At 44.4% G+C, this 21,433-nt stretch overlaps 2 protein-coding genes across 2 annotated transcripts; one reads left to right on the top strand and one right to left on the bottom strand.

Annotated features, from left to right (window-relative positions):
* Positions 1-1,679: 1,679 nt before the first annotated feature.
* Positions 1,680-5,656, bottom strand: LOC112892666 (ribosomal protein S19, mitochondrial-like). The gene is made up of 3 exons (XM_025959800.1): positions 5,613-5,656; positions 3,684-3,849; positions 1,680-2,902 (listed from the first exon to the last, which is right to left on the bottom strand). Exons 1-3 carry the CDS (start codon positions 5,654-5,656, stop codon positions 2,630-2,632), a joined length of 483 nt encoding a protein of 160 aa, XP_025815585.1. The 3' UTR covers positions 1,680-2,629.
* Positions 5,657-9,890: 4,234 nt separating this feature from the next.
* Positions 9,891-14,329, top strand: LOC112893409 (NADH-ubiquinone oxidoreductase chain 1-like). The gene is made up of 2 exons (XM_025960717.1): positions 9,891-11,940; positions 13,358-14,329. Exons 1-2 carry the CDS (start codon positions 11,473-11,475, stop codon positions 13,616-13,618), a joined length of 729 nt encoding a protein of 242 aa, XP_025816502.1. The 5' UTR covers positions 9,891-11,472; the 3' UTR covers positions 13,619-14,329.
* Positions 14,330-21,433: the final 7,104 nt, after the last annotated feature.

Here is a 21,433-nt window from a genome sequence, read left to right as displayed (position 1 = left end):
TAGACTGGCTTTCTCTCCCTCCTTTTCCTCCACTCTCCCGTTAACGAGGTCGAGTGCCAGCTTACCGCGGAGGATTAATGGGCAGTCGGGGTAGACCTTCTGGGGACGTGGATCCGGTGAATGACTAATAAGAAAGTGAGAGCACCCGGTTTGAATATTACGGTTCGATGGGAGATCTCGACCTGGGAGTCGGAACTTGGACCAGTATGGTAGCTGCATGGCGTTGATATCACTAGCTCGTACCAACTATATAGTATCGATAGACGGGCCTCTATCAACATGATAGCTTAGCCCTTGTATAGTATCGATTACCTGGCTTCTTTAGCACGGGTTTCGTCAGGGAAGTATTCCAGGCCAAATAGCTGAAGAGAAGATGGTTCGCGCTAAGGGTGACTAAAGGCAGAGAATTCTGTACGCCAAGAAGAAAAGAAAGTTTGTAGGGGTGAGAATTCACTTTCCCTTTTCTTGCCCCTATCCTTTTTGCTTTCGATAACTGGCGGATTCCTTTGTACTTGAAAGATTGAGAGGAAAGTCACTGCAGTGATACCAGCTAGGTTTGAGATTGACTTTGTCAATTCAGTGAATAGAATAGGCCTCCATACTTGCCCAGCCCACAGCAAGCATCAGTGGTGGTCACAAAACCTGCACATTGTAATTCGATCATAATGTGAGTGCTTCCCTAAGGACAGCAGGCAATCTGAATGTAGTACTTATGATGCATTTGCTCACCATAGCGGTCACGGTTCTCTAGTATGTCCACAGACCCCTCGAAAGTATCACAATAACTGATCATTGAGTCTGGGTGCTGGCGGATGAACTCGCTGGACATGTATCTCAGGGCATAGTTGAACTCGATCACAACGTTGTTGATATATTCGATGCATTCCCCATTTTGGCTGCCATACTCCCAGAGGAAGTGAGGTGCACAGCCAACAGGAGGTAGGCCCATCAGTATGACCTTTCGAACATTGATATTGTAAAAATTCTGTGTAAAGCCATCATTGTCAGAAGGGAGCAGGAGATACACAACTCCTTTAGATATCAAAAGTTGCATAATAATCTGACAAGTAAAGAACTACATATGAAAAAAAAAAGGCATCACTGTAGTGAATTTTATAAACTAGAAAAGAACTGAAGCAATTGTTCCAATTTGCATCAGTATTTACATGAGATTATGGGATGGACATAATGGAAATTTCTACTAAAAAAAAGTGTTAGACAATACAACAAACTAATGGCATGCGCATCTTCAATCACCATGCATCACATGTTCTGCTTAAGATTCGATAATGGAAGATAAATTAGGCATAGAAAATCCAATTCAAATATCTCAAAATAAAAAGAAAAGAAAGAAGAGAACGAAAGGAGAACAGAACTTTGTATTTGGTAACTCTCCTGTAGTTATGTTTAACCTTGAATGCAATTTATAAATTCGACAGCAATAGTCCCTCGGACTCGAAAAGTAATAACGAAAATGGCTAATCCAATAGCAGATTCCGCAGCTGCCACTGTTGGAACTAATGAAGCAAATGATTGACCCATCATATCATCCAAAGAAACGGAAAATACCAAAAAGTTCAAATTGACAGCTAATAACATTGATTCAATTGGCATTGACATAATAAGAATATTTCGTCTATTAAGGAGGATTCCCCGAATACCTAAAATAGAGATGATCATAGAAAAAGTGAAATATTTTATAGGATCCGTTTCGGAAACATGGAATGTCAGAGAAATTCAAATTATGTGAGGCTTAGAAAGAAGTCCTGCGTAGAGTCCAGGGAGAGCCTATTTTTCTTTTTTCTCTAGTTACCCTTTTTCCTTCTCAAACAACGCGTTTGATTTCCTTCCTTATACCAAATTCCATCTTTCTCTTGCCGATCACATCCAAGGCATTTCGTCGGAATACATCCTGTCTTTTCACCTTTGTAGTCCTATGCATAGTCAGTACTATAGCCTCACTAGTCCTCGTCGAGGAATCTCCTTGCCGCCCTAGCCCTAGAAGTTTGAGATCGTGCCCGACCGTTTTGGAGTCTGTTCAGGAGCTCCTTCAGCGCCCGGGGATTGACGTCGGACTGGAGTCGGCTCAACATGAAATCAAGCATGGTGCGATAGTCTTCTTCACGGAGCTCCTCTCCATTCTTCAGAGTAATATCACGCAATGTGTCCAGAATCTGGGCGTGACAGGCGTGGGCCTTTTGTAGAGAACTTTCCTCTCAAAGAGAGAGAGGTCGTCCCTCCCAATCAAAAGAAGGAGGGTTCTGTTCTGCTTCCGCTGCCGCTCCAGGCATTGGAGCGGGAACCTGCGCTGGAGGGATTGGAGCGGGATTCGGATGCCGCTCTTGACTGACCACAGCTTCCGGGGGAGCGGTCTGCTCCCGGGATGCAGAGTCACAGTCAGCCAGAAATTGAATAGCTCTTCTTCCGAGTTAGTGGATCCGGAGGGAGGCATTGAAGGGCCTGGGTCCCCCATTCCGTCCCAGTCGGACTCGGAGCGAAGCATCTCCCAACAAGATTTGAAAAAATCATTATCCCCAACCTAGGGCTGGTCGAGTATGAAGAAAAGAGCTATATGGGATTCGGATTACCGAAATTGGATTTCCTTTTCGTGCCATATGTCGCTTAGACTTTACTTTTGCCCCTTTCTGCCCTTTCCTCTATTTGTTCTATAGGGTCTTCGTCTCCGTGTAAAAGCAAACTCTCCAAATTTATGACCAACCTTTCCTTCAGTGATCTTACAACGAACAGGAGTTTTTCCATTGTAAATGAGTACGGAGCAATCAACGAATTCCGGCGAAATAGAAGATCTACGTGACCAAATTTTCCTGCTCATCAGACTTTCTCTGTTCTTCTTTATTCTAAACAGGAAAGCATCAACAAAACTGCCCTTCCATATAGATCGTCGTGGCATGAACTAAATTCTGCGTTTCCCCACCCCCACTACTGCCCGAAATCCTGCTTTGGTGGGCTTCCCCCAAGGTGACACCGAAGGTCTACCTCCTTTCGTGCGCCCCTCACCTCCTCCATGAGGATGATCCACTGGATTCATTGCAACACCACGAACAATGGGGCGTCTGCCTAACCACCGGCTTTGTCCTGCTTTTCTAAGCTTACGTGCACCATGGTTGGGATTGGAAACTATACCAATAGTAGCTCGGCATCGGGAATCTATGAGTTTTTCAACACCCGATGGTAGCCGCACAAGACATTGTGGGGCTGGCTCCTTAATTATTATCGCATAAGTTCCTGCGGCCCGAGCCAGCTTTGCGCCTTGACCTGGATGACATTCAATATCATGTACCCATGTTCCCATACGTATATCAGCTAATGGTATGCTATTTCCTACTTTTGAATTTAGATGGAATATCTCGTATCTATAAGCAGGGGGGCGTGGCCAAGAAGCAGCCAGCTGACTGCCCCCTTCAACCCGACCTTTATTCACTGTGCGAACAAGCTCTTGGAACCGAAGGTATGTATGAGCATTCTGGGCAGGTCGCAAGAAGCCGCTTTTAGAAGGTTTGGAGCAATCGCAATTTATCACCATATTACCCGCTTCCAATTGATGACTGGCTAATATATAAGTGTTGACCTAAGCCCCTGTGCAGTGGCTCGGCTCCCGAACCGTACGTGAGCAGCCTCGTACGGCTCTTCCTAAGAAGGTCGAAGCCCCTCTCTATAAAAAAGTTCGAAAAAGCCTTCGCCCTCCTATTCAACGGGGCTATTAGAGAAGCAGCTTCGTTCCTTGACTTCTTTGCTTTTGATTTTGGAAGGGTTTCGTTTCTGATACCGGCTTTCTTAGTTACGAGCTCACTTTCGCTGACTTCTTCCTTAGTGTAGTCTCGGTAAATACTTTAAGACTCCGTTCCTTAGCCTAGTATATATCCACAGCTGACGTGACTCCGTACCGACGCCTTTCCCTTTGTAGACGGATAAATGAGTCTGTAACCTTCGCTTTTCTCCTTTTACGAGCTGTTTTTCCAGTTCCTTAGTATTACTTAAAAAAAACCTACTCTGTCATTTCATAACCTTAGCCGAGCCGAGGCTAAGTGACTTCGTAACCTTAACGTACTTTTTTCATACTTTTTCCCATCAGGTCTAACGGGCTTTCGTCCCTTCGCCTATAGGCGGCGGCTTGGCTTCGCTATCGCTCATGACTTGGTATAGAAATCTCTCCGTGTAGTGTAGTGGTCGGCCTTCCCATCTCCATGCCTCCTTCCTTACTTTTCTTATAAGCCCTTGACTATGCAAATCTAAAGGACAGGGGGCTGTTCACCTTTGCTTTTGAAACTTAGCTATAATTAAAAAAGAAAGAAAAACTCAAGACTCAAGACTCTAGTAAAGGCAAACGGGGCTCCCGGGACGTCTGGCAGAATGCTTGGCCTCCTGCGCCAGAAGCGACACCCGAAGGGTGAGCTTCTGGCGGTTAGCTTAACGTCAGTAGGCATTCTGGGCTGGAAGGAGGCAAGCAAATGAAGGGAGGCATGGAGGGCCAACTACAAGAAGCAAAGCTTTGTAGAAGCTTCTAGAGGCATGAAGGTAGGAAGGCCGACCACTACATAAAGCGTAAGCAAGCACTTGCCTTGGGAGCAAGCTACCTTTCTTTGATCCACTTTCCCGGGCAGGGAAGAGAACGAAAAAAGGCAAAAGATAGTGGCCGTGGTGGATTCGAGGATCTTACGCGGCGGAGCGAACTCTTCTATCGTCTTTAATTTCCTCTGGCGGCCGGGCAGCACCCCTTCGATCCATCGTACTAGAGCGATCCGAGAAGAACGATTAGGGTCATATTCGATCCTTTCCACAATGCCAATAGACGAAGTGCTTCGTTTTTTTCGCTGCAATCGCTTCGATCCACCCCCTCGGTGAAAAACAGTAATACGCCCGGAAGAATTCCTCCCTGCGGACTTCCCCGTACTCAAAGTGAAATGTCTAAGTGCTCTCCCCTTTAGGCTTTGTATCATTCTATCTCTCGTCATCACTCGATCAAACCTCTACTTCAATGGAAGCTCCTCCTACTACTCCTCCTTATCCTTCTCACTCGTCGTTTCGTTGGTCTTTTATTGGTCATTGATTGTTTAGCCTCTTTGACAAAGTTAGTAAGAAGAAAAAGTTCTATTATCTGTTCTTTAGTTGGTGATGGCAACGCAATCACTCGAGCTTTTGTCGGCCCAGGCCAGACTTTATTTTCAGGTTTTGCTTTAATGAGGGTCCGGATCCCCTGAGATGTTTTACCAACCAAGGCCAGAATGTCATAACCAAATGGACTCAACATTTCCAATGCTCGCCGGCAAACCGTGAAAGTAGTGGCGATGGGGCTCTTGATAGCTACAAGGAAGTCGTCCGCATAACGAGCATAGCGGATCAGGATGTAAACCCGTCGAACCTTTAGTCGAGACCAGCGAATGTGACTCCCACTCCGTCACTCTTGGAGCACCACATCCTACACTGACGAGTTCAGCCGAACACACAAAAACCAATTAAGCTAGCTAGAAGTGTAGATCTTACTTACAACCCACTTTACTGTTCCCTCTATCCTTCCATATTCCTAAACTCTCAGTTAACTTACTATCTGTTAGTCAGCTTACTGATCATGGTTGCCTTATTTCTTTTGATGCCTCTTCTTGCACTGTGCAGGATCCGTCTGATTGGTCTTGGCCATCGCCGTAATGGGGTTTTTCTGATGGATTATCTACATGTGCCTGCTCACTCTGCTACTGCTCTTACTAGTGTCTCTTCCTCCACTAGTAGTTTTGAAACTTGGCATCGACGCTTGGGCCACCTATGTGGTTCACGTCTTACTAGTCTTGTTCAGAGTGGTGTTTTAGGTCATGTTCCTAATCTAAGTTAGTCTCCTTGTGAAGCTTGTGTTTTGGGAAAGCATGTAAAGCTTCGTTTTCGTTCTAGTAACTCTAGGTCTATGTCACCTTTTGACTTAGTACACTCTGAGGGGACCTGCACCTTTGATTTCTAAAGGTAGCAATGGAATAGATAGAACATAATTTAGATTGATGATTTCTCTCGTTTCACTTGGGTTTACTTCATGCATGCTCGCTCTCAACACCTTGTAACCTGGTTTGGCAAACAGTCTTGACTCATCAAACGTAACCTACCCTGTTCCCTCGGCTGGCACGACATAGAACGGAACTGCAATTGGCTCGGCTGGATCCATTCCCTACTCATTCTAGTTTATAGTCAGGTTTGCGAGCTGCCTTGGGAAAGAGAAGAAGGGATCAAAAAAATAGCACCAGAATCTCATACATTGGTCCTGGTAAATCCTTTTTTTCAAAAAATCAATAGTATGAAATATTTCATGAACTTACTAAAACGAAAAGGTTCAGGAAGGAAAAAGGGATTACGCTATTTATATATATCTAATTTTTACCAATCCTACTTGAATTGCTATTTAACCATAAAAAGCTATTTCAATAGGAGTTCCAATTGTATAGTTAGAAAGAACATCACGAAAATATATTCTAAGTTTAAATCAAGGAGCGATTCGCAACAATCAGTAGTTATTCGTTTTGCTTTATTGTTAGTAAATCACTATTGGATTTTTTCTAGCAAAAAAGAAAAAATCTTAGTAATCAGTAATCGTTCTTGGATTAAAAGATTTTTCTTTGTCTATTTTACTTTTAGTCGAATTCCTAATTGTTTGAATTGTGTAATCTCCAATTATGGAGATTGGTAATCGACTCAAAGCAATTTGATTCTAATTCAATTCATGACGATCATAAGTAGAAAGTTCATATTCTTCAGTCATTGATAAACAGTTTTTTGGACAGTACTCAACACAGTTACCACAAAATATACAAACTCCGAAATCAATACTATAATTAAGCAATTGTTTCCTTTTAATATCCTTTTCAAATCTCCAATCCACAAGGGGTAGATCTATCGGGCATACGCGAACACATACTTCACAAGCAATGCATTTATCAAATTCAAAGTGTATTCGCCCCCGGAAACGCTCCGATGTAATTGCTTTTTCATAAGGGTAGTGAATCGTTATAGGTAAACGATTTGTGTGGGATAAGGTAATTATGAAACTTTGACCAATGTATCTTGCGGCGCGTATTGTTTGTTGACCATAACTAATGAACCCAGTTAGCATAGGGAACATATTCTAAATATATATGAAAAAGGTATGTTTCTTTCTCTTGTTTGAGAGAACTTTTGAAAATATTATTACTGTTATTGTATTATCTTATTTATAGTGAAACTAGTTGGGAAGAAGTTGTTAATAAGAGATTGCCCGGAGAAATAGGTAAAAGAAATTTCCATCCTTGATTTAATAACTGATCCATTCTCATCCTGGGTAAAGTCCATCTTATTGTGATAGAAATGAAGAGAAGAGGTAAGAGGAAATTATACAGGCTTGCCTACAATCCCTTTTCTTGTCAGAAAAGCAATTTCACCCCTAACTTAAGATGCTTACCTACCACTACTACTGGCTGGAGGCAATGGCTTTAGGATATGCCCTGACCGAGCTACGTATCTTTCCTATGGGCAAGACCCAAGGTGAAAAAAAAGTACTAGGAAGAAATGTGCTTTTTGTGCGTGCTTTTTTTCTAGCAAAAGCAAATAATCTTGCTGCAATAGAATTTGGAAAAAGCTTTAAAAGAAAAAGAGCAAAAAGGAAAAAGGAACTTCAAAATCCCGCCTCCTTGTTAGGAAGGAAAAGCCAGAAAGCAAGGAGGTTTGGTTTACGTATGGTGGAAGGTGACATTTTCCAGTCGGAACGACGGAGCTCTAAATAAAAGGTATGAAATCCAATCCCTTATCTTTCTTAAGCGTAGGGATGAAAGCCAAGAATGAAGTCGTCTCATCTCGTATGGTAGCCTATTCTTTACCTCTCGTTCCAGGGTTGGATGCAACATTTCTATGATGTTATAGATAGGTGAGTTGAGCAATACTAGTTTTCGAGGATTTCCACAAGTCCGTCCGAGTTGAGGGGCTAGGGCTTGAATCCGGTCGGTTGTCCGAGTCCACAAATTCATTTATGTAAGCCAGCTCTAGATCTCTGGGTCTCCCTTTTACCCCTCTAATTCCCTTGGGATAAGGTTCCAGTTAGTGAGAGAGAATGTACTTTCACTGATTGGATTGTTCCAGCTGACACTTCGCCAAGCAGAAGCAGGAATCTTGTCCTTTCTTTCCGCCCACCCAACTATAATAAGAGTTATAAAGCTCAATCCAAGACATGAAAGCGGATAACCAAGGTAGTGTAGTCATTGGTTGGAGGAGAGCTAGTAGATCGGACACCTTCGCCAAGCCTGAAGAAAGTAGGTAGCGCCGAGGTTATCACACCAGATTGTAGGAGGGGAAGACGAAGTACAGCCTAGTTCAGAGAGTAACGATTGAATCCAGGTTAATTCAGCAGCAGCTAGAGCAATACTCCGATATTGATTTGATTCTCCGCTACCCACCAAGGTAGAAGATTGCTTGATCCGCAAAAGAAGTATGCTTTATTTGCTTATAGAAAAAAAGTATACGCTTTTTCAGGGAAAGATAGACAGTCTATCATATGGAATAGGGCATTCAGCAGTTTGAAGAGGTAGCCTTTTTCAGTAGCTGTCTTGTAAGCAAGCGCCATACGTTCAATCTATACTGGCGAGAGTCTTTCCTCTTATAATACAAAGCCTGAGCGCGTTGCATGACTTAATGCCAGCTCTTTATCATACATCTTCTGTAGAACCTAAAAATATAAGGGATATGTGTTAGCACAGTATTTTTGTTCGTGCTCTGCACCACGTTTTTCCTGTATACCGGCAGCTAGCATCCCATCAGTAACCTACGGGCGATATTTCTTGAGGGGGGCTGGCCATGGTTTTTTAACCCACCCTTTCATTCACTTAAGACCCAAAGCAGAAAAGGTTTGCAATCCATATACTTGAATTTTTTTCCTGTTAGTAAAAGTAGTGATTCCATACTACAGTTTATTTCACTTTTCTCCAAATACACAGTTCTTTCTTAATACAATAGCACTTTCCTACAAACGGAACATAAAGACCACATTCGAAGTTCCTTTGGCAACTAAGCTAGAACTATCATTTTTCTAATAAGAAGATTGATCTTTGTTCTCCCTTGTGAGTGTAGAGTCGCTAGTCAGAGGCAAGGAATAGAGGAAAGTAGGAGATCGATGACAGGGTCAAAGGCCTTATTATAACTTATACCATTCTGAGTGGTACTTATAAAATAAAACCGCAGAGTCTACAGACTTTGTATTTATGGAAGGCTCTTCTATGCGACCACTTATAGAGAGACCGCAAGTCCATGAACCTGGAGATTGCCTCACGCCTAGGAAACAATGAGCTTATTCGGTGGGTCTCGCCCTACCAACCATTGTTAGCCACCTTAGTAACCTTACTTAGGAGCTATTCTTTATATCCAACGCCTGAAATGAATTTCAAAAAATATGATACTTACTCAATTTCCTTTCGACGCCCACTTTCAAATAAGTAAAAAGGAAGAAGTGACTGGAGTGAAACTATAGGTAGGCAGAGGTTAGAGTCAAAGGAGGAGCCACCATAGTCAAAGCCCCACAGACAGGTAAAGTTTAATGCTGTTGCCGAAAGCAGGCTGAGTGAATTCAAGGGTCTGCCCTTTAGACGAATGCACCTACTGTTTTGATGGACCTCAGTCACCCGTAGAGTACCACCCACCAAGAAAATTCTGAAATAGGCCTTACCCACCGCCCTATTTCCTTTCCAACTCTCAAAGCTAAACTCTTGAGATAGCACAGCAAAGAAAGTATTAGCTTCATCCGCTATTATGAAAAGTCTTAATCATCCTGGTGCTATATGAAACAGGGCGTGCGTGCTAGAAAAGCCAGAGAATTCAGCACCGTACTGCCAGGGAGTCCCATTGAAACGCGGGACATAAACTCATATATAGTGTAGTTTCTATGATTTGGTTTTTCAAGTAGTATAGTTTTCTCAAGAAACCGGAAAAAGATAAGTGTAGATAAGTAAGGAGGGGCCCTTAGTGAGTGTGTATAGGTTTCTGAGTCAGAAGATTCTCAGGATGGAGACTAGGGTGAATAGTTCCGCCTTCTTCTCCTTTACCGAGAATAGGAGATCCATCAAAAGCCTGCCTAGAGATTTACCTATTTCTTATCAGCAGACCTATGCCTTGATCATTCCTATCTAAGTGGCTATCTTTTCATGCCGAGCCATCCTTTTTCTTTACATGCCTGCCTAGCTTGGGAAAGAAAGGAGATGCATATCTCCTGAGTGAGAAGCACAAGCTATTGTATGTACCATTCCTCTTCACTCATTCTAGTCCTTAACTACTTGCTCGAAAAAGAGTCTCCTATACTTAGGTAGGTTTTCCTATACGAGGAATTACTCACCCAGACTGTCTCTTCGAGAAATGTTCATTGAGATCCTATCCATATTAATGCACCACTTAATAATCACATCTTTGATGTATGTGCCAGGTCTCATTATCTAAATGCATGAAATAAAAATACTTGATATCAGAAGAGATAGAGATGGTTCTTTTGTTCGGGAGACAACCATTGTAGATTCCAGCCGAGAAGACCAGGAAAAGAGAAGGATAAAGAATGTCATATATCTCAGGAGCTAGATCACTTCCCGATGAACAAGTCAGAATTGCCTCAACAAAAATGGATGGAATTGGACCGAAAAAAGCCATTCAGCTTCGTTATCAATTAGGTATCAGTGGGAACATCAAGATGAATGAGTTAACTAAGTATCAGATCGACCAAATTGAAAAAATGATAGCTCAAGATCATGTTGTTCATTGGGAATTGAAGAGGGGGGAACGAGCAGACATCGAACGATTAATTTCTATTTCTCGTTATCGTGGAATTCGTCATCAAGATGGATCGCCATTACGCGGTCAACGAACTCATACTAATGCAAGGACTGCTCGCAAGCAAATTCGGAAATGAAAGAAGGCTACCGAAAGAACAAGCAACGGATTGAGCGCTCATCCCTTGCTAAAGCGCATACGTTTTCTTGCTCCTTGGTACTTGTCTGATCAATCACACTGTTCAATAGTTCTCTTTTTCTTTTTCGTTCGATGAACCGCTTACTAATCACGTATACGTATAGTAGGCCCCCTTCGCCACTCCACGTCTGGCCCGTCTTGGTCTCGCTCACTTCGCCCGCCTATCGTATCGGTTCGGCTTCGTCCGTCAAGCGACTGCTTCTGCCTCAGACAGCTTTACTATCGCTCATGACTGGTAGTTGTCTCTATGTAGTAGTCGGCCTTTGTTAAGCTTCGCCAGAAGCGACTAGTCGCTTCCCGAATGCCTCTTTCTTGTACTAATTAATGTGTATGGTCTAGTCTTTCCAATGCCTCTTTCCTTGCCGCCAACGCACGCTAGATGGAGAGTAAGCAAGCTACCTTGCTTGCATTGCATTCGTTAAACGGTAGCTTCCGCGCCCTTCCTGCCTGCAGAAATTGATGTGAATGATCGTGTCTTCGACATCAATTTCAGTCTGATTAGATATGTCATTGAAACAAATCTGTTTTGTCTCTGTTTTATTTTCGGATGATAAGGATGAGCCAGCCGATCCTAACATAATTTTGGAGGAGCCGGACGACGAAGCCTCAAAATCTGATAAGGATGTCTCCGACGCGACCGGACTGCAACTAGATTTTTTTTTAGGGGTCAGGAGGGAAAAAAAAGATATGCTGTTTCCTATCAGTCCCAAGCGGATACCCCCCAGCTTCCACGGTCCGCTTACCGAGGAAGAGATGCGGGAGGACCCAGGGCCAGAGCAAGTTGGGTTGGGGTATAGAGCCGTAAGCGCGGTGGGGGTGACAGAGGATGTGCTCGTACGGTTCATAGTTGGGTATGATATTCTCGTGGATTGTTGGGAACGTCCTCTATATTCGAAATATGCCTTTCTAGGAGCATTACGATCTGCAGCTCAAATGGTCTCTTATGAAGTCTCTATTGGTCTTATTCTTATTGTGCGCCTTGTGAGCACGTTTGGATCCGCGAAGGCAATCGCTCGGATCTTCCCCTAACCCAACCCGGGAACGGACCGGAGGGAACCGCAGCATGAGGAATGTCCGCGTCTCGTCGCAAGGCTCGTTTTGAGTTTTGGGTCATAGGGCGGGCAGTGCAGTCCGGGGCACAAGGGTCCTGGTACTACCCAGGTGCGAAGAACCCCGGAGGTGACTGCAATGAGCAAAAATGTCACTCACCGGCCTAAACGACGAGCAAACACTCGAACGTGAGAGCAAGGGATCACCCAACGAATGGACGAGCTCCAAGGAGGGAGGAGAGAGGGAGGCAAGAACCATGCTTTCAGAGAAGTGGCGGTCCGAATCCACTCTGACAAAAGAAAATAACTGACTAAGCCGTGCCGTAAGGGGGGCTCCACACGGGACGGGGCCAAGGCCTTCATGTATGGGTGACAGATCGGCCATAGGAGTACTCCGGGATATACACCAGGGCAACTAATGTCGAGCATACGATGATGCCGCCCGTTTTCATTTCGTGAAAGTCCCCGGCAGAGGAAAGGGCTGTAGGTGATGGCGCGTTCTGCTTCTTAGGGCGATGAAATCGTTCCTATGGGATCGTGCGTGGCAGCTGGTATAGATGATGATGAAAGGCGGGCCGCTTGAACCGGGACCTATTCTCATAATAGGCAGCAAGCAAAGCTAAATAGGAAAGGGGGCGACTGATGACTGCCTTTTTCGTCAAAATAAAAAAGGGTGGAATGTGGAGCTAATATGGCTGGCTACAAGTATAGCCAAAGAAAGATGAGACGAGACGGACTGTCAGAGGACGCAGCGGGACTACCAGGGGAAAGCCCGCCCCCGCTAGCTAACATAGATATCTATTCTCGGTGCGCATATTCGAGATTTAGAATCTCTTTCCGACCAGGCCAGGCCGAATCGGGCCACCACTTGGGATGGGAATGGCTCAGCCCACATGCATCATTTGATGAAAGCACTCCAGTCCAGTCGCCTCCGATCAGTGGCTTGTCAACCACCGGACCGTAGCTCCTCACCAAATGCCCCTGCGTTGGGGCAACACAGCACATGACTAGTTCGCTCAAGGACCACACCCTCTCGAGAGCAGGATGCCGGCCGAGATGGAGCACCAACCTAGACTTTCCTTGGGCTTGCCTTGCCCCAACATCTAAATAAAGGGCGGGCGCCGAAAAGGAAGCAGTGACGCCTTTTCGACGAAAGCTTAGCCTGGTAGGCGCTGCTTACTCACCCTACTCCCTTAGACAATGCAATGCTCTGAACACGAAAGTTTGCAGTTCAGCCCTCTTCTCCCATGCAGAGTCGCAGGCAGCGCCTCGGATAAAAGCACGGACGAGCCACATGCAGGGAAACTTGCACGTGTGGTTCTGGCCGGGGACCCCGGTATACTGTACTAATATGTGTAGGTCCCTGTAATTCGAGTGAGATTGTCATGGCGCAAAAGCAGATATGGTCCGGTATTCCCTTGTTCCCCGTATTGGTTATGTTCCTTATTCCTCGTCTAGCAGAAACTAATCGAGCTCCGTCTGATCTCCCAGAAGCGGAAGCGGAATTAGTTGCAGGCTATAATGTAGAATATGCGCGGGATGCGATCCTTAATAGTTCACTGTTGGCGGAAGCCAATGTCTCGGGACTCATTCTGACTTAAACAAGGGGTGGGTCTTTACCAACTTCCAAATCCAAGATTTAGGGAAAAAAAAGAGGGGCACTCTTCATTCTTCATTCGAAACTCATGAATGTCGGGTCGGAGGTTTTTGCCTTTTTATCAAAAAGGGGAGTTGGGTAAAGCAAACTCCCTCCTTGGACGAGCACGGGGCTTAGTCAAGTAGAACCGGGTTGCGCTGCTTGATGCTCCGATCGAAAACAAATCAGTGGGGCTATGCCGGTACGACGGAATATGCGTTAGAAAGGTCAATCCCTCCCCCCCTTTATTTTTTTTTAATGAAAAACCGGGCCGAACTTCTAAAAAGCAGCCCACCCGCTTCCATAGAACAATATCGCGGCAACGTAGACCTAAGTGGATTTATTGGATTCTGGGGAACCATCACAAGTACGGCCGGCCTATAGAACGAGAATGCCGTGTCGTCCAGCGGAGCTTAGAAGAAGGTGACTCGGAGCCTAAGGAAGGTGACTCGCGCAGACAGCTGACTCCTTTTCAATAGAAAGGAATAGCCAAACCTACCCAGCTGGCTGGTCAATCTCAGTGATCTTATCGGCCGGCAAAGCGGAGACGGACGACCACGGTCCCGACCTTACCAGCACCGTAGGTTTACTAATCAATGAAGCCCCTCAACCTACTATCTTTTCTTACAAACTCAACCAAGCCTAACCAAACCCCATGCTAACGACATGTTCTTGATATTGATTGAGTTGGAGGGAGTCAGAGACTACCACGGAATCCTTCCATAGTCACCCCGGTGACCTTCGTCACCAAAGCGTCACGACAGTTTCCAAGACCCCTCATATAATCTCCAGTGGGGATCAGTCGGAGCACGTAGGAATGCCGACCACTACATAAGCCACGTCTGGCTGAGGCGAGCAGCAAGCGGGGGAGAGTCTTTTTAAGTACAAGAACGTTGGGGTGGGACGCTAGTACTTAAACTAGGGTAGCTTCTTAGCGCTAATCTTGCGTTTTCAGCAGTTAGTTGTAGCGCGCCTTCCCTCCTTCTCTCATTTCGGAAAGATTTGGCAGTATTTTCTTATGATGACCTGGTCGAGAGAGTACGAAACATCGGTGTAAAAGATTGAGTGGGATGGTTATAGTAAGGGGCGAACCAAGTGCTTGCGCGAAGAAGCGAATCAATCAGAATGGAGACAAGGAAAGGAGGAGAGGCGAAACTCAACTAAAATGGAAAAGGGAACTCGACCGACTATCATGAGCGAAGTGAGGGAATTCCTTCTGATTGGATCCCTTAGGAGAGAGACAGAAGGTATTATTAAATAGAATCAGATCTTTGACGATCCAGTATTAGCTAGTAAGTGTATGGACTCAGACTTTGATGACTCCCTAGTGGCCAGGGAAGCGTTAGCTTCACCCTTTGAACGTCTCATTTACTCTCTCTAGCTCTCGACTTTACGTATAGGAATTTAAGGTACATTGGTCGATGAAAGTGAACATCTATCTTATCTTACGCCACTTACTCTAGCTTGACTTTGTGGAAGACGTCCGATTGAATGATCTCCAGTGGGTTCTATTACCATGTGTACCCAGCCTGCTTCCTTCTTTTTTACCAGCCTCTCTGCTTCTGTCAGTATAGAGGAAAGTCTTCAATCCCTTGAGAGAAAGAAAAAAAGGCCAAAAAAAGATACCTAGCATGACACATCAGCTACGCCATCAGAGCCTGTCCACTTGCTAGTCAGGAAAAAGAACCGCTCCGTTCCGTGGGCTTCTTTCGCAGCTCTCTTCACGCTCGCTTTACGAGTGCAACCAAGTGAAATAAACTGTTCATGCTAATTCATAGACTATGCTGGTTTCTATCTAAGAGTCCTGTGAGACGCTTCCTTCTCATACACATCTGAAGGAACGTTTGATCATCAGCATTAGAGAGTTTTGCAGGTCCTTGAGAGAACGTTATTCAGCCACCATGGTCTGAGGTGAAATTGGTCCTGGTCCATAAAACGAAAGGTGCTGGGCAAGCGCAGAGAAGTCGTCTGAAGGGGAGTTCCATAGGAATGTTCAACTTCGATCAACCTTGGTCCCATGCCTAAAAAAGAAAGAAGGTCCAAAATAGGGGTGATATAATCCACTGCTCGCCTAAGAATGTACTGACGTAATCCCTACTATGGCTTCCCGAAGGATCCAGCAGCTAAGAGGGTCCGAGCCATAACGGATTGATGTGACCGTAGCGGCGACTGGAATCGATCTGAATGAGGCAGTTATGGGACTTATCTTATCTAACAACAAATATATAGAAGGATTAAAAAAAGGTGGGGGTCAAGGTGTATAATACGAGCTCCACTTTCAGGCAATGAGCTAGCTTAACCCTGATTGCTTAAGGTTTAATACAGTCATGTCATGTTGGATCTGCTACTAAGAAAGTAAGAGAAAGACTGTCTTCTATCTAATCTTTCAGTCAAAGTCAAGTAGGTATAGGTAAAGTAGTTCTGGGAGGTGCGTGCAGTTAGCCCGAAAAGCTTGTATGTAAGCGAGTGACTTTGCTTTATGGCAGCATAAACAAATTGGCAGTAAGTAAGTGCTTCGATATGATGTGGTTCTGTATCAATCCAGAGGCCAGTATTAGTATCATAGATGGGTTTCCTTTTATCTTAAGCTAGAGTACCTATGGAAGAGGCTTTACTTTTCGATAAGGAGATGCAGACTCGTATGCTTCGTAGTAAAAACCTTCCTTTACCGCAGGCAAGCTCTCCTCTTGAAATATGTTGACTGTTTCGCATGGAGCTACGAAGAAATGCCCGGTTTAGACCCGCAGTCCACAAGCTCAAGATTGATCCAAATGTGCAGCCTGTTAAACAGGCACCTCGCCGCATGAGGATAGAGCTTGAAGAAAAGGGAATTTGGTTGTTGCAAAGCAAGGGGAAAACTCATCCTCAAGTAAGGCAATAGTTGCTTACACAGAAACAGAACCAGGATAGGATTTTCCAAATAGGAAGGCCGTTTCCGGTATTCGGATAGGAAGGAAAGGAATCAGTTCCGATCATCATTATACGATCCAACTCGTGGAAAAAGCCGACTAGGAAAGCCGAAACCGAGGGTTCTATGGACCGACCCTTAGCCGTTGAAAACCGGATAGGAACTACTGCCGTATCTCCACTTCAGCCGCAAGCGAACGATGTCCTTTCGAGGAACTAGAACTATTGCGAATCCGCGGATAGGACCCGTGCCTTGTCTGCTTTGCCCTTAGCCGTGCTCTTCTCGGAACATGCCAATCACAAGCATGCCTTGCCAATACAACCATTGAATAGATTTCACCCGTACCCTTGACATCCGCGATGAGCCGTTGGAAGGAATCCGTTCCGCTAAATCCTAATTCGTATGCTTCGTTGGATAGGTGCAATCGACGCTAAATACCAATTGGCATGGTTGGATGGGTACCGTACCCCCTAACCCACACTGGATAGCCGCAAAATTGACGGAAAAGCGCCCATGCCGATTCATCCCACCCAACAAACAAACTCATGCGTACATATTCCCCTTCCCCTGGTCTAAGGGATAGCGCTTGGTCTAAAGCTCGCCATTTATTCGCTCGTAGGAACCCCCTTTTTCGTAGGAACCTACACCGTCATTGGAAAAGTGAAACAACTATTACACATCCGCAGCAAGGTTCGCTATCGCTGTTCCGCTATTGGATTTGGAACCACCCTTTCCGAGGGTAGCATTAGTTTAGTTTAAGCATATTTCCCTTGCCCGAGGATACGAATCCGAGCTATTAATTGAAAAGGCAGGGAAGGATATCTCGGAACTACAGCCGTCTACTACTATTGAATCCGAAAGAGGAGCCTACAACTATTACGTTCAGTGGGTACAAAAAACCAACAGATAGACTTACACTGATGGTTGTTCTTTCCCTACAAGTAGCTTTCACAAGCAAAGAAATAAGCTCTTCTCTATTTGCCTGTGGATCATCCTGCTAGCATTCGATGATGAACAGAAGTTTTCTCATTCCTTCGATCGTAGACAGCTGCCATAGATCCCCCGAATCAAAAACTTATTTCTAATTATCTCCATTATTCGATTGATTACGGGTCAACCATTCTTTCCAATTTAGAGAAAATAAGATTGGCCAAAGATTAGAAAGAATAACCTGTTCCCAAATTCCTCTTGCATGAAAGCAGTCACGTATGGCATGTAAGGTTGATTCTGCGTGCGCATAAGAAAGAAAAAGGTGTACAAGTTCACTAAAAACACTGGATTTGGGTGGGCCAGGTCCCGGTAGAACTCGAGGAGGATCCTCACCTTAGAGGTTTGGTCAGAGTAGCCTATTCTATGTTGTAAGGGCCCCTCTGAGGCAATAGTAGAATGCGAGCCTTTATAGGGAAGTCACTTAGTTACGGCCTTTATCGATTTGGAATCGTAGAAGCAGAAGGAATGAAAGCAATCAAAGGATTGGAATACCCGAAATACCTGGGCAGAGGAGCTGAGCAAGCGAAGAGCCTCGCTGCTGTAGGTCTCCGCTATCTTCTATAGTAGCGGTGTGAGCCAAAGGATTTATTCTATAGTCCCTAGAGCTAGGGTCGGTAGAAAGCCAGATTCATGACTTGCCAAGCGCGTAAACTATGAAAATGACAGTCTTAGTTGCTTTACTTGACCTTGCACTTCATTAATCGCCAAGAAGGCGGATATTCAGGTTGGTACCTTTTACCTCAGATCACGGAAGCGGGAAAGCCCGTACTTCAATATATATAGAGTAATCACCCGGGGCTCGGCACTCTTTCCTGGTAGATGTCTGATTAACCAACATCGTGTCAGGGCGGAACCATTCTTCTATTTCTCTAGGTTGGGTATAGGTGTTGACTTGGCGTAGTATTTATTCTGGTAGAGAAGCACTTCAACAAGGGCTGATATGGCGGATTGGCTTAAAGAATATGGGATTCTCAGCTCGTGGATCTGTTCATTCATAGCATAGGGGTAGATTAAGCTTTAGAACAAGGATTTGCTCTATAACCCGGGAAAGGAAGCTTCTACGTGAAGTTAGCGAGACGGGTGGTGCCATTTATAGAAAAAGATTGACTACAATAGCACTTTATGCACTTCACTTTTGGCTATTCTACATGGGCAACAACTAGCCTGGGAAATGGGCTTCATTCAAGTCTTGGTCTTTTCGGATTCACTTATTTACGTGCATTTTCTTAAGGAAAGAGCCTACCTACTCAAACCTGATAGATGGATGGAATGAACCTAGCATAGCGAATTCTTTTAGTTGAATATAAGAAAGAAAGCCTACAAGTATAGAAAGAAGTGCTAGTATCCTTCGATTTCATTTCTTCGCTTTTATAGAGCTTTTCCTTTTACCTAATGCCGGCTACCGACAACTCTTGCTATCCAATCCTGACCCAATGTACTCCATACTGAGGGGTATGGCGCATACCCATACCCATGACCAACCTGTAAGGTGTTCCCTAGTGAACTGAATTTCTGGGAACATAAATAGAAAAATGACTGTGCACTCTAATTTGGTAGATAAATATATGACAACATTGTTTAGCTGTCTATACTCTGACTCTGCATTCAAATGGGGGTAAAAATGCTTGGTGTCCAATCAGATATCCACAGAGAATAGTCAGTATTAGTTTACCATTTTTTAATACATATTTATAAACCAATTGCATCTCTGGTAACTCTGAAATTACTTGAATCAGTATTGCTATGAGATCCCCTCTCCAGTACTGCATGTTCCCTTGCCGCTCCAGTTGGTTTACTCCCAGAGACATGATTAGTACCACCAGAGCTTGAATCAATCATTCCATCCCCAACTCCTACATCAGATTACTACCTCCCCCAGGACATGTCCAGTTCAATTACCATCTATATTCAAAGCACCCGTAAAATCTTGGAGTGGTATCAAAGTAGGATCATCGTTAATCACTTATGGATGCCTACAAACAATATGCTAACTATATATAAGACACCAAGGGTTACAAGTATAGCTACTTTTTTGAGATGTTATTCTCAAGTGCATTGAGTGAAAGCTGTAATTCACTCCTCCTGGGTCCATTGATTTTTAATGATTTTTCAATTTCCCCAAAAGAATAGATGGAGATTCATGCTAATAAAGAATAGCTAAGGAAAAGAAAGGATTGAGGCAAAAGCTCCACATCCCGTGTAAAGAAGTCAGAAAATCTTGATGAGTTTTTAGAATGGAAGCTTCTGACTTGAGATTTCTTTAGTCAGGGAGGAGCTTAGAGCCCACAGAAATTCTAAAAAGAATCCTATTTCTCAGCTAAAGACCCCACTCCATCAAATCACTTATTTTAGGTTAAGCCCTGAGTATGCCAAACTTCTCCTTTACTACGGTAAGTATGCTATTAAAAGCTTCTAGGATGAAGCAGACGCCACCTCACTATCGACCCATTCTCCTACGTCAATGTAGCTCTTCACCCTTTTCTCCCTCTTGTTAGTCTTCCATTCTGTCTTAGATTTTAGTACCCGTGCTTGAAATATGCACAACATGAAGTTCCGGCCGCAGTGTTCAAGCAACAAAAGGCCGCCCCAACAAAGCTGTGCCAGATCAATTCAATTACTGCTTCAAATAACCACAGGTACAAAGAGCGAAGTGCCTGTTACAGATGATCGACACTCCTCATATACAATGTCTGGTTCAGCAGAGTAAGCAAGACTATTGCATAAGCCTTATCTACCTCAGATTTCTCGTCCTACATGAGTCCAGCGGCACACCGGGCTTCAGTTACAGTAGGTTGTGAAAGAAAGCACTTTTCTCGATTTCGTGCACGAAGAAAGATCCGGAATTCAATTCACCTTTTGCATTAGTCTTTCTCGATGGGATGAAGACAAGGAACTGACAGATGCCATGACTTAATAGGGTATCCAACCCAATAGTCAAGGCGGGAGGGGATTGATGCATCGAATGCCCTCTTAGAAAGTGAAGTGGAAGAATCTTTAGTTAGAAAGAATCGGTTATCGCAATATCAGCTGTCGCATAATCAGCAGCTACGGCAGTTGGGGAGTTTCAAGAAGACCAATGAGCACCCATTGATCGAGTTGGGGAGTTTACCTCCGCCTTCCGATTGATCAAGTAAAAAAAAAATCCAGTTGATTACGAGACCTTCTGATATAGGATAGTTTCCAGTAGAGCGGGAAGGCTTAGTGAAAAGGAAAGCAAAAGTACTTTCAAGAGCCGAAATTTCTCGATAGTGTTGTGAGCCCCTTAAATAGAATTTAGTCCTTCAACCGAAAGAGAAAGCTCCGCCCTTACTTTAACTTAAAATCAATGATTCACTTCGTTTCGTGCGCCTATTTCCTTATTTTTCACCCATGGCTACTTCACTTCGCTAGCCAAGCCTTGAAAGATCCGTTACAGGCATTTTTATTGAACAAGCGATTGAAGACCGATGGCCCTTAAGGGAAGCAGCAGGTGTCGACCGCTCTAGGCAGTCTCGCAAGCTTACAGTGTCTCATACCTTACCGCTTGATGCCACTGCTTTGCTCACTTTATTCCCTGCCGAAGATCTTCGTGAGGTAGGTTCTCTATGGTTCGGCGACCAAACCTAAATTGTGGAGGATGGTTACGATTCCCCAGTAGAACCTACTGATCAAAGAGCGATAGGTTGAAGATGGTTGATTAACACATTAATTCTACCGGCTCAAAAGATCTGAAAGCTGCTACCGACTCTTTGCCGGTGGACGCGGATCAATGCTCGCTGTTTGGCGATCGGTTGGCTCAGTCGTGGTGTTATTAAATGAAAAAACCTTCCTTTCGTTTTCCAGAACCTTGCGAGTCACCAACGTCAGTCCATCGGGTCAACCTCTAGGCTATTATTCTTCCTG

This window comes from Panicum hallii, chromosome 5 (assembly GCF_002211085.1).
Source record: "Panicum hallii strain FIL2 chromosome 5, PHallii_v3.1, whole genome shotgun sequence".
NCBI classification, from domain to species: Eukaryota; Viridiplantae; Streptophyta; class Magnoliopsida; order Poales; family Poaceae; genus Panicum; species Panicum hallii.
The sequence above is the reverse complement of the archived record's forward strand: the minus strand, read 5'-3'. Positions and strand labels throughout refer to the sequence as shown.